Source organism: Lissotriton vulgaris, chromosome 2_2 (assembly GCF_964263255.1).
Source record: "Lissotriton vulgaris chromosome 2_2, aLisVul1.2, whole genome shotgun sequence".
NCBI classification, from domain to species: domain Eukaryota; kingdom Metazoa; phylum Chordata; class Amphibia; order Caudata; family Salamandridae; genus Lissotriton; species Lissotriton vulgaris.
In genome coordinates, this window is record NC_141688.1 from 133,824,286 (window position 1) to 133,838,420 (window position 14,135).

Sequence of the window (14,135 nt, forward strand, 5' to 3'; positions counted from 1 at the left end):
AAACACCTTGACACCAGCCGCCACGATGCGCCCGCGGACACCCAGAAACTGGTGGCATTCAAGCATGTTCAGACAGAACTCTCCATCAGCACGGACGGTCTACTGTTAAGGGGAGGGAGGATAGTCATTCCCCAACGGCTTCGTCAAGGGATTATCAATCTCGCTCATGAAGGGCACCGAGGAGTCGTGGCCACCAAGAAAGCTCTTCGAGAACGTGTATGGTTCCCGTCCCTCGACCACATAGTGGAAGCCACACTCAAAGACTGTGCCTCATGTCAGCTCGTTAGTCTGGAGGAACCACCAGCTCCTTTGCAGATGTCTGAGTTACCCGACGGGGTGTGGCAGCAGGTGTCTATCGACTTCTTCGGGCCACTGAAATCAGGCAAATACATCCTTGTCATCATGGATGAATACTCCAGCTTCCCTATAGCGCAGCAAGTGTCCTCCACGAAAGAATCAGCTGTTATTCCCGTCATTGATGAGGCGTTCGCAGCCTGGGGAATACCTGTAGGAGTAAAGACAGACAACGGACCACGGTTCAACAATCACGAGTTCGCTGAATTTGCGAAGCACCTCAATTTCAACCATCGGAAAATCACTCCCATATGGCTCCAAGCCAACGGCATGGTTGAGCGATTTATGGGAACCCTTAAAAAGACAGTTCAGCAAGCGGACTTTGCTCACCGTGACATTCAGCAGGCACTAAACGAAGTGCTGCAGGTGTACAGGACCACGCCACACAGCAAAACAAATCAATGCCCCGCCACCCTGATGCTAGGGCGAGTTCCCCGCACGAGATTGCAGACATCAAACACCGTCATGCAACCCCGACTCGTGACCGCCGATCATGACACCCTGGTAAGACTAGACCGTGCAAAGAAAGCCAAAATGAAAGATCACGCTGATCGGCGCCGGCACGCGCGACAGAGAGTTATTCATGTAGGAGACTGGGTGCTGGTAGGACAAGATTGCAAGACCAAAGCAGACAGCCGATACCTTGCCCACCCGATGCGAGTCTCTAGCGAAAAGGGGACTATGATCACCGCCGAATCAGAAGGAAAAAGGATAACCCGGAACATCTCTCATTTCAAGAGATACCACTCGTCGGCCCACGTTCGTTCTCAAGACAGCGGGTCCAGCACGGATTCGGCGAACCATCGAGAAGACAGCGATGGAGCACGTCCCATGCCAGTGAGGCTAGAGGACGCACGAGACAGGCTTACTCCTGATCAAACACAAGCTGTCGCCCAAAGAGAGTAGTCAAGCGACCCACTCGACTCATTGAAGAACTATGAGAGACAGTAAGCATTATTGTATAAAGGGGGGAGGTGTAGTGTCGTCTGCCTGACCCTGTCTGCATACAGGGCAGACGGAACAGGATAGGGAGGGACCGGGGGAAACGGGAAGTTAGTTATGGATAGTAAGAGGAAGAATAAAGAAGCATGCAACCTAGCTCCTGTCATTTGGGGGGGCCAGAATAAGACAACTTGTAGCTGGATTTTCCACAAGAGACTAGAAACAATAAAGCATGCCTTTCATGTAAAAAAAAATTTAAAAAACGTTATCTGAACCTTTCCGACAGCTGAGCCCCCTGACAGCCACCACACGGAGTCATAGGGTTTCAGCAGGCAGCGCCTCTCGGCGGGACCTCACGAGTGGTATAAAGGCGCCCCTGAGGTAGAGAGCTACACAAGATGGAGCATTGAACAAAGCTAGTCAGGTAAGAATCGCCTCGGAAATGGCCGTGCTTCTTGTGCACAGTTGTGGAAATGTCACATGTGGCCTTTAAAAATCAGTGCTTGGCGCTACGTTTATTTCTACTTGAATTTCCATGGCGCTACATTTCGATGCTATTACTCAACAGCAGCGACACTATTTAAAAGCTCAAAATAGAACCGGTGTATTATGTGATTCGGTGCCCTCTTCCAAATGTACTGTGTGCGCGTTCCACAGGGACTTGCTTACTGCAGCGGTTCTCTCTCCGCATCTCTACCTAGACCTTGTACCATCGACATGCAGATAAACCACTCCAAATGTCTCATTTTACACCCTCACCCAGGCCTTCTTTCTAGGGCATGACGGACGACATCCAGCCACCCCAAGATTAACAGGGCTAAAAGTAAAAAGGCAGGCATCTTTAATAGCACTCGCCGTGCAAGTAATCTCCCCTAGGTACGTGAAATGGTTATTTAAACAAAAGCAATCCAAGTGACCTACAGCATGTTTACTTTACCATTTACTACCGCTGGCGTTATGAGCGTTTGTTCTAAAAAATAAAAGGCAGTGATGACAGATTATGGTCAATTTTGCTAACGGCCTCATTACCCGTGGCCTGAGGAAAATTACGTATTTTTACCCCGGGGCTTCCTGCGACCACAGACCTCCTGAATTAACAGATACTGCAGACTAGATCTCTGAACCTTCCTGAGTAATGAGCACTTACCAGTGGAATCTGTAATTCCAGAGCCAATATTTCATCATTCTTCTAATTTCCCCTGGACATTTCGGCTGCTTTCATCAAGGAGAACTAGTCCATGCAGTTTCCGTGCGCCACTGCGCCTAGTAACTTCCAAAGGGACGACTAACTCTATTAAATCAGCAATACAGCAAGACAGTTGTCAATCATTAATACTGTGTCCTAAAAGCTGCATTGTTACACAAACGGTTTGGCAATGCTAAGGGGCCTTATGTAAGTTGTGGCACAACAACTATAGGGTGGAATGCTTGAATGAATCTCAGCCACTGGCATTTAATCTGGTCTACATTCCGTCATCATTTTAGGCTTCCTGTATTTATACAGACTGGGACCATTCATATGCAAATCAGTTATAGTGTATATAGACACGCACCTTCTGTTTAGAGAGTTTCACATAGCACAAAAAGTGGTGAATGGATTCCGCCTTGCAGGGTGTAGCCAAGACTCATTTGTAAATGTCCAGTGTCTGTCTATAATGGCATAGAGAAGCTAAAAAGTGATGGATTGGAATGTTCGGCTTTTGTGCCTGCTGTGTGCTATTTATCCAAGAACAACTCTCACTTAATGTGGGCGTAGCAGGTTGGCAGTCCTACACCTGCTGCTAGTGTGCAAACCAGGCCATGCAGAGATTCACTAGTTACAGACAGAGCAGCCACAAGGTAAGAGCGGAGGCTCTATCCTACTAGCAAGGTGCATAAATAAGTTGGACTGAATCACACACAACATTGTGCCATTGGCACAAATTCACCACAGTTCATAAACTGGATAGAGTAAAGGAGCAGCGTGCATAACGGTCACTGTTTTCAGAAATGGGTTTTTAAGCTTCAGATAGTTGCTATCTGGTTTAATTGTCCAATTAGTTCTGGGGAAGCAACCCAATACAACAATACCCAGAATGCATTAAGCTGTCACCTGAAGGTCCAGTACTGATAACCGGTTCTGTGACTAAGAGGCATGATACTTAAAACTGCATTCTACAAGGAACTTTATTGTTTGCACATCTGGGTATCCAGTTGTTTGAATAACAGTGGGCCAGTGAATATCCAGTCTTGTTCAGGGAGTAGGGTGCCTTACGTAACTAAGGTGTTAGCTGCACCTGTTGGATTCTATAGAATGCCCTCGTTACCCTGGGGTCTCTACTTGTGGATGCTTTCAAATTATCTTAAATCGCAATGCATAAGAGTTGCCCCGAAGTCTACAGACTTATTTTAAAGCCGTGTGCTTCTATAGCATCCCCACATTTGAATGCTTTTAAAACGACCCATCTTGCCTCCAATCGACCATCCCGACTTCGATGCTTGTGGTACTTTGTTTTGTTTCAATTATACTAAATTATTTATGCCCCTCCCCCCCCCCCCCTCGAGCGTTTAAACTCAATTACACCTTTTGAAGCAAGTGACCTCTGTTTTCTGCTACGATTGATGTTTATTTCTGTTTACTGCTTTTGATGTTTTTTCTGTTATGGATTTTTAATAAAATAATTAAATAAGCTTTCCTGATTCTTACATCATTTTAATGTCACCTTACTTGCTTGGAAGCACTACTTCAGGTGTCACTGCTTACAATGCATAATCAGTTTGAAAGACAGATTCGTTGCCTGCAACTTAGGCATCTGACTGCAATCCATCTTTCTAAAATTTTCACTGCTAATTCAGCAGACTGGTTTTAGAACCAGGGCCAGTACATACCTTAGGAGCATCACGTGCATTTCAACCAGCCTAATACAGGCAGCCTTATGCATACTTCCACTTCCAGCCCTGTATACAGATAGTTGAGAGGCTGGCTGGTACACCTGCAGCACCATCCTAATGGAGACAGCCATATTTCACAGGGTCAGATGGATAAAGAGACTTTGGAAAAAGCATTAAGGTAGTCTGCCTCTCTCCACTGCACACCAAAGGCAATTTTCATTCCGGGCACTATTTTCTCAAATATCTTACTTCTGCCTGTTGTTGCATTGCAAAGCCTTTTGTTAAACATCTTTATACCACAGGTGCTAAATGCATTTACAATTCAATTGGTCTCGCATTTACGAGAGTTTAAAATATTGGCATTGTAAATAACAATGCCTTTAATTTATCTTTTTTTAAAAATACTCATAAATAAAAGGCATTGTCATTTACAATGTCAATAGCTCAAATGATTGTAAATGCGAAACCAATTGCATTGCAAATGCTTGTTTTTACATATTACGTTATCACAGGGTCTCCACTAGGTGTCTCAGGCATGGGGTCATGTAACTATAAGCTTGGGCCTTATGAATGATTATATGCCCTGATGAGGGGAAAACTACCATTTCAACTGTCCCCATTGTATTGCAATGTAGCTCCATAGGCTAACATTGCAATTTTTTCTTTAGTTCTAAATATTGCTAGGAAAGAGTATAATTTCATCCAAGGATTTAATGATTGATATTTATAATTAAAATAACTTAGCACTGTTTAATTTATCATAACTAGTACAGAAGCAAATTTATAGAACTATTCTCTCTGCAAGCCAAAATCCAGCCTTCTAGTGAACTCTGCTGATTGGTCAGCCTTAATGGGCTTAGCCTGGCTGCTTTGATTAGGTGATAAGTGGCGTGGCATGGCATGAGCAGAGTTTATCTGATGGAAAAAGCTCTGCAGCAGGGGAGGGTTGGTCCTGCAGACGGGGCTAGGGTAATAAAACTGAGCTATAAGAGAGAGCAGATCAGTAAGGAATGTGAAGAGTTCTTACCCCCACATCCTTTATCCCAGCCAGATGGCAGTTTTAGAGCATGAATTTTCAGAGGTCAGGGAGAGAAGAGCTAATGGAAATGAGCCAAACGTTGTTTGCTTTATCTAGCTTTTACTCCTCTGTAGAGAAATCGTCCATGTTTTGTGGGAAAAGAGGGTGCCACTCTTTGGAGAAAGTTGTTATACTTTTGGGTGGTATTCAGCATCTCATTTGACAGAGGTGCCCCCTGCTTGTCGCCACAAAAAACTGAATAAATATCTGAGAGCTGCATAGTCTCTCAGATCTGCTCCCTGAAACTACAAGGGAAAGGACTGCCCTGCTGTTATCTGGATTTGCACTCAAAGGCCTACACTCTGACTGACTTCGCCTGCTGCACAATTTGGTACTGCAGCCCTGGGGACTGTGCTGTGCTTCAAGAAGGAGTAAGGAGTGGACGTTCTGCAAAATACAGGTTAACAGAGCCCACCTGCATCATCTCCATCAAGAGTCACCGTCCAGGAGTACGTCCAGTGGACTTTTAAGGATTTGGCCAGGTGCATTGTGGGAGTTGTGGTCCAGACATCCCAGAGACCATCTAGGAGATTCCAGTCCTTTAGACTGGTGTTTTTGACTCTTAGAACTTAAAAGGATATCTTCAGGAAGCACCCCCTGGAGTTTGAGAACTTTTAGAAAAAAAGCTCCATAAGCTGACCAACTCGACAGAGAGAGTCAAGCAGACTACCTACAACCGCGACTGGGCTGAAATGTCAGGTTCATTTTTTTATAAGCATCGGACTTCCAGGATTTGACTGGATTCGCGGAAAGCCAAGCCCGGTACCCTTTCCGAATCCGACTTGCCTTGGCGGGTCGGTCGCTGTCAGAAGAAAAAGCTCAAGATACGTTTTTAAGTGTGAAGGTAAAATGTGGTGTCCCCTGTGATGCTACATTTTTTTAATCATTATAAAGTGGTTAATCATTAAAAAGTCATATCTCCTGTTAGCTCCATTAGAATTTTGTTTTTGTCATTTTAGTGTCTAATTGCTCATAAAAATAGTTCCTATTTATATAAGTTGGTGTGGCATATTTGTTGTGTTGTGCTGTATTGGTGTTTATAAATGCTTTACACTCATGTCTCCTCAGTTACGCCTGGCTGCTTCCCGTCAGCCACCAAGGGTTGAGCAAGGGTTAATTTACTGAGACCTTTACTGAACCCTATACCATTTTAATGGCCTTATTACTAGTGGTAGTTGCATACTCACCCCTACCAATAACACACTTTCCAACACAAACATACACATATATCTGTATATATCTCAACTACCAAAAGGAATACACACCGCACTCCAGGAGGGCGATGTATTAAATTAAATTTATTAGTGACCACATACTGCCACCAGCACACCACCACCGACGCGTTTTGAACACAAGATCTTGTTCACAGGTATATGAGTCCATCGTTCATTTATACTATTTCTACTTTTCCCACCACAAACCATTATGAGGCATTATGGGATATATATAGGGACTGCAGTTAATAGTCATGATAGCAATTACAATTCAGTAGCATTCATGTGGGCCATGACTTTGTAGAGCATTTTTAAACTCCGCAAATAGATATTTAGCAAATCGATATTATCAGGGGAGACTAGATGTAATTTATTGTTTCGTTTCTCTAGATATTTGTGATGCAACTATGCATATCTGAGCCCACCTTGTATGTGTGTATGACAATTATCTTGGCAGAGGTCTGTAATTTATATATGATTGACTGTGTGGGAGTGTAAGATTACCCATTTCCTATGTCTCACTGGAATGTCACATCATATTGATCCAATATAAGGGATAGTACCTAAAGGAGCTATTCAGTACATTGAATATGTAGCTGTATACTGTTTTTAGGAAAGTAGGATCTGCTTTTATGGTTACCCCACACTTTTTGCCTTGTGCTAAGCTGTTTTTGACTACTCTTACTGGGATCCTGCTAATCAGGACCCCATATCTTTCTGCTTTCTCCCTTAAATTGGGATGTTCAGTACCTGGGTACAACCCAGATTGGATACTGGGGTACCCTTATAAGTCACTAGTATATGGTACTAAGGTACCCAGGGCATAGGTACCCCAGAGGTCCCCCATGGGCTGAAGCAAGTATTATGCCACCCATGGGAGACCATTCAAACTATAACTACAGGCTGACCATTGCAGCTTGAGTAAGCTGGTGCTAGCACCACTTATGACAGACATAGGTTTCCTATATCTGGGGTCACTGCACTTAAAACCTATAAGTCACCCCTATAGCAGGCCTTATCAATCCTGAAGGCAGGGTGCTTGGTTCGAAGTATGAGGCTGCCCCTGCATAAGCAGGACACCCCTACGGAGTCTATTCTCTCAGTGTGTAAGTGAAGCAGCCATATACCATATAGAGGGGCACCGCTTAATTATGCGCTGACCATCTTGAAATTGGCTGCAGCGAATCCTATCATGTTTGGTATCAAATATTTTGGAATCATACCTCCCACACTGCAAATGGTGTTGGAGGTATGATTCCAAGCATTGGAAGAGCACTACGTTAAGCTCTCAGTGTTCCCGGTGCCAGCCTTCTTGACCCAGAGAGCAAAAAGTGATTGCTGCCAACCAGAGACACAATTCTGCCTTCCTGCTGCTGAGCCAGTCTTGAGCAGGGGAAGACCGAACAATAGGCACCCCAGACAGGATTTAGTGTATTGGACCCGAGCAAGTGCGCTTGCCAGTGCCACCAAGTCTGCATGAGTGGCACATTTGGTTCCTCCTTGCATAGTCCGGTTGAGACCATCTCTAGCGCGAAACTGGACAGAGGTCATGGGAGAAACCTTCCCACTGTTGAGACCCCCCCCTTGGAGGGTCCCCTGAATTGTCCCAACCCTTTCCTGAGGGTACTTAAGGGCTTACCTGTGGGTGGGTCCCTAGGTTGGTTGTGGGACACGATTGAATTCAGACACCACTTCATCTTCTACTATCTGGGAAGTCTGACTTCATTTGGGCTCGACTTCCTCCCCCTTTCAGTCTGCTGCATCGTCTGTGCCTGTGCACCATACAGAAACCTTCCAAGGCCTGTGGGCATCAAAGATACCTGAAGGAATCTGCCTTGAAGTGGCGGAGTCACTTACCTGCATCTGCAGGCACTGCAACTAAGCTCACTGATCTGCTGATTCTGAGCTCCTACGGACTCTGAAAGGTTCAACAACACAAGTTATGGTCCACCACAGCGCACGAGGCCTGACCTGTCCTCTCATCAAGTTTGAGGCCAGTATCCCTCATGGGAGCTGCAGGAACCGAACCCCTGTGCTCCGCGACAACTTGCTGTTGCACAGGCTTGCTGGCTTCCTTACAAGAAGATCTTCGGGCACCAAGTAGCCCCAACCTCGAGCATCTCTAGTGACCAGATTCTTCGGCCGCACTGCATCGTTTGCATCATGGCCTACATCTTTTGGTGAGCGGCTTGAGGTCCTCTCACGAATCCAGTGCCTCCGGCCTGTGGGTCCATTTGAGGGACACCTTTGTTTCTTTTGGACTCCTCTGATTACTCTGGCCTGCCCTGACTCCCCCTGCTTGTTTGTGTCTCCTGGGCCTTGCTGGTTCCAACATTACACTTCTTTGACTTTTGCGTAGGTTGCATTTGTCAAGGCTTGTTGGTGCACTTGCTGGATACCGACCCCTCAGCACTCTACATCCGATGTGGGATAGCTCGTGCACGGCTCCTGGTCTTCCTCACGTCGCCTGGTCTTCACAGGTGCAGAGTCAAGGTCCTCGACAACTCTCCTGCAACTCCCAACATTGGTGGGCATTTGCCTTCCAGATCTCCTGGTCACTCCTGAGTGGCATAGACTCTGCACCCTCTGTTTACAGGTACCTCTCAACTAGCATCCACCTTCGGATTCCACCCGAACACTTTCTCCTTCAGCAGCTGCACTTTCCTGAAGTCTTCCATTTGGGTTTGATGGCGGTTTCTGACACCACTTAACACCACCTAACACCAGGATTCCCTGCTGTAGGTAATGTGGGTACTAGGGTATCCACCGGTGGAGTGGCTCTCCAGCCTTCTGTCTTCCACCGAGTTTCTTGATGGTCCACTGGGAAGGGTCCTTTTTGTTGAAAACTCCAATCGCTACATACACGTTGATTTGTACTGAGCATGCAGTTGTGTTGCCACACTGCACACACTCTCTGTGGGGTTCCCTGTCACTCACCTTGTGTGGTTCCGTGGGTCCCCAGCACTTCTACATTCTCTTGACATTGTCTTGACCTGAGTCGTGGTTCTTATACCACTTTCTTAGAATATGGTTTGGTCCCCCCCCCCACCCCCGGCACACTGTGTATTTCGTGCTATTTACTTGTTATCTATGCAAAGTATTGTGTGCATCGTGCATAATCGCTGGGTAAGGGATATTTGTATGTATTAGAGAGTATCATATAATAAATACATATTTTTATAAATACCTTGTTTGGTTCTTTTTCACTTATTCAATACATATAAGATTGTGTTCTGGTAAAAGAAGCTGCTTTACACTCCTTCTGGACTATGCCTGAAGGCGGTTCTCCACAGCCACCATTTAGAGAGCTTTCTATGGTTGTCTAAGGCCTCCTAAATCACCATAAGGGTTGTCTGGACTGGTTTAGGGTGTTCACTTACATAAGTGAACATCATATACCAGGCCAGCTTCTCACACTGTTGATTGGATCTATTGGTCCCCTGGTTGTATCTTCCCTGTGCCACTCTTGGTGCTTAGTGCACAGTGTCCATCAGTTTATTATAGAGCACATATATTAGTTGTTAAAACAATTTTTTTGTGTTGAGTCTAGTACCCTATATTCAATGAAAATTACAATGATGCATTTAACAAATCACAATGGCACAATACTTGACTTGTTTGTGTAGCTTTGGGAATCTGACTAATTTATCAGCCTCTCTCTCATATGACGATGTTAGGCTCAGTGTGTGTTGTATTGCTGATTGTGTTATTTTGTGTTCTACTCTATCTTCGGCTCTCAGTGACCTCATCATGCTATTTATTTCCTTCATCATAAGTTCATTACTTTAGGGAGTTCATTTGAATAAACAATTCAATAGCTGTGAACAAGACCTTGTGATCGAAACGCGTTGGTGGTGGTGTGTTGGTGGCACAATCATTAATAAATTAGATAATTTACATAATTAGTAAATAAATAATTTAAAAATAAAATGAGCATTAAATAACTTTTAATTGTATGTACCTTCCCAGCCCATTTCCCTACAATCCCAGCAGCCCACGAACAAAATATAACTTAAATAAATCAGCATTAAATTATTTATGTTATTAGCAATCAGATAATTAACAATTAAACTATTAAGAATTTTTAATTATTAATTACCTTACCACCCTCTCTCTATCCCTGAAAAAACAACAACCCGCTACTAAACTATAATGTACTAATTATAAAATAACAATTTTGATTTTAAATTCTAAATATATTATAACATTTAGAAAATGTATATAATGAAAATCAATAAAAAAATAATTAATAAAAAATATATTAATATAACAATGTCTATTTAAAGAACATCCCACCGTATTCCCCTACAAACCCAACAATCCACTATAACCCTATAAATTACTAGTTACAATTTGAAAAATAGTAAATCACAAAAAATTTCGAACTATATATTTAGAAAATGTATAACAATTATTCCAAAAATACCAACCCGCAAAACAATATATTACCTTGAACACATTAAAATTATTAAAAATGATATTTTTTGCAACTATAATACTGAAAACGATATTAAAAACAATATTCTTGAAAACGGGTCGCACAAAAAGCAATATTCTTGACAATATTCTATACAATATATTTGACATGATAAAAAAATCCCAATATTTCTGTGTTCTGATATTTTTAATTCAATATTTCGTTCAATGAGTAACTTGCATAGCGACTCTACAGCAAGGCTGAAAACTCTAAACTAGAATCTGAAACAGAAAATCTACCTTGCTCCTTCAAGACACTTTAAAATTAGTCTCCCCAACATTACATACAAAGATTACTAGAGTGTAGGGTTTTCTTAATTCGCGTCAACTGGTGTGGATGTGGGTATTTAGCTTGTGGTGTAATGTTATGCTGAGAGCGAGGCAATGACAGTATGCAGAGAATAGTGAGTGTTGAAAGTTAAGAATAATGGTTAAAGAGACTAGGTTGTCATTTTTTGGGGGGGCTGGTATTCTGTGGCTTTCCGATGGAGAGCACTCGTAGATAGTTTAATGGCAAGAGTGTTTACTGAGTTGCAGAAAATAATAAAATCAAGTAGTTTGTCATGACATTTATGAGTGAGTGGGTTTTGTAATGAGTGGTTGGACAGATGCTGCAACTTTTGTTCGTGCGCGAATCTCTGGCTAATCTGCAGTTGTTAGTTTTTCGTGAATTAATGTATAGAGCGAGGCATATCTTTATTCGTTTTATATTTTATTGGCAGATGGCAGATCTGCAGCAAGAACATCAGCGAGAAATTGAAGGTCTTTTGGAGAACATCAGACAGCTCAGCCGAGAACTACGCCTTCAGATGCTTATCATTGATAATTTCATCCCTCAAGAATACCAGGTACAGTGCATGCAACCTTGTGTTTTACAGTAGTTTTTGTGAAAATAGAATCCTTCAATTGTCCAGTGTTTTGGGTAAACATTTAGTCTGTATCTATTATATGGTTACACTGAATTGTAGTTTCAGGTTCACATCAATGAATGGACCTCGATGTGAAGCATATAACTATTCCAATAGTACCTACCTAAGAGCTCAGACATGTCTATATTTCTACCCATCTTTGAGTCATTGTCATAAGTTTCACTTTAATAGCTAAAACAGTTTTCATTGGAATTTTGTCACCAAGAGCATTTTCTTCATTTTAATTTAAAATAATGTGCTCCCAACATTTGTGAGTTGATTGATAAACATTTTGTAGACATAGCGTTCTCTATGTATTCCACCTAATGTAATATTAATCTTTAAATGTAGGATGCAGAACATAAAAAACAAGTATGCCATTTAAGAAAGACTTGCGTCCGGGTGTCTGCTCATGCTTTCCTTTCTCACAATCTCCTGGCCTGTTCTTTTGTTCCATTTGGCAGCGTTCATTCCCTGCGCGGAGACTTCGCTATTTTAGGAAGACTAACAACATCTAATGAGAATAGTGAGATTTCCAGTTTTAGGACTAGGTTTTGTAACTTAGATGTATGAACAGACCAATTGTTTGAGTTATATATTTGAAATGGGCGTCCACACTTATTACTACTACCCGTTTTACATGACCTCCCTATATTACCTAAAAATATTTTGTTTTATTGCCCTCTTTACACTTATTGTGTGGACATTTGTTTTGATTCTGTTTTACTGGAAAATGTAATGTACTCGTCCACTTGCAACTTTCCTAACGTGTCTGAATAATAGTACATCTTCTGTCTCTGTAATTTAAATTGGAATAGAGATAACCTTAGATGAATACATTGTTATTGTCTGTTGGGGTCGTGGACAAACATATACCTCCTAACCAAAAATGTATTTGTATTTCCATATTTTTGGGAGAAGTGTTCTGTGATGTGCATATAGTATTCTAGATGTTATGTTTCTCCTGATGAACTACGGTTGCAGATAAAGATTGTCTATTAAATGAGGCATCCTTGAGTCTTTTGATTCTGCCTTCTGTCCTTGTATTCACTTGGCCTTCAAAAACCAACTGATAGGAAAAATCTTTTGTTAAGCTCCCAAATGGGTTCTACAGTCTTTTTTTGTTTCTTCATTGTATGGATTCCATCTTTTTTGACGTTCATCAACCAAAAATAAAGCGATTACTGTGAGGTAGATTTAGAAAAGTATAAAGTTGTTGCAACCAGCGTTGGTTTCTTTCGGACGACCAGTGCAGTGAAGAGACTGCAACTGTATCTCCCAAGCACAAGAAAGGCCAACTTAGCCTCTGTTTCAGGTGAGTTTCCTAAAAATGAATTAGAGACCAGTGATGTGTGGTTATAGCTTGAAGGGTCAGTGTCGTTTGATATTTACCAGTTTGGAGCCACTGATAACACAAGTTCTTAGTGGTGAATTAGTTCCGCCTTTGAAGATAGGCTGCATTTTGGTGTTATGAAGACATTGGTACCTGTGAGACAAGTCGTTTTTGGGCAACTGCTAGGGCTGCAGGGTAATTAAACCTGCACTGGGTATCACTCATTCTTGTGCTTCTCCATAAGATAAACAATTCTTGATCAAGACCCAGAGAAATATTGTAAAGCCATTGACCCTCTGCCTGTTGCTAGGAGACTATTCTGTAGAGAAAGTAGCAGCAATCTCCCGGTAAGTCCAGATAGTATTCAGCGTTCATAGACATTTTACTAGCTCCACAGATGGTGACCAATAAGGTTCAGGTAAGCTTGTCTATCGAGAAAGGTATTGGAGACACAGGTGAATGGGAAAATGCAGTAGGTACAAAGATTCAGTGTACCACGGAGGGAGAAAAGTTGCTGCTCAAAAACAATTCAGTCAATTACTGGTAGGATTTTAATTGCATGAAATCACCTCCTTTAGTGATGGTCAGTTTTGTACATCAGGCTTTCTAATTATAGGGAAAAAACTATGCACATTCATAATGTTTTCACCATGAGAACCATTGTGATATGGTCCAAACTAGAATAGGGTTCTGGCACTACATACTTTGTTAATGAATGAGGAATATAATATGTTTCTTCACAGTGCTGCAGCCCCATCCCCCACATTTCACATTTATATCTGGTTAGAGATATTTTAGCACTGCACTAAGCTTACTGTTGGTTGCAAAAAACTACTGTGGAGGATGCTGAAGAGCAGAATATTTATTAATAAGCAGTACATACCAGCTTATTATCAGAGGTAGTAGAGAATTGCAGTACTACTGGCATTCTCACCTGGAAAAGCAGAAATATACTACCA

At 42.4% G+C, this 14,135-nt stretch overlaps 1 protein-coding gene across 1 annotated transcript in view; it reads left to right on the forward strand.

The window, feature by feature from the left end:
• KIF3A (kinesin family member 3A) overlaps positions 1 to 14,135 on the forward strand; it is a 332,918-nt gene that overhangs the window by 253,775 nt on the left and 65,008 nt on the right. Inside the window, exon 13 of the mRNA XM_086959471.1 lies at positions 11,658 to 11,783. Coding sequence (XP_086815597.1) covers positions 11,658 to 11,783 — 126 coding nt within the window. The remainder of the gene's footprint in view (positions 1 to 11,657; positions 11,784 to 14,135) is intronic.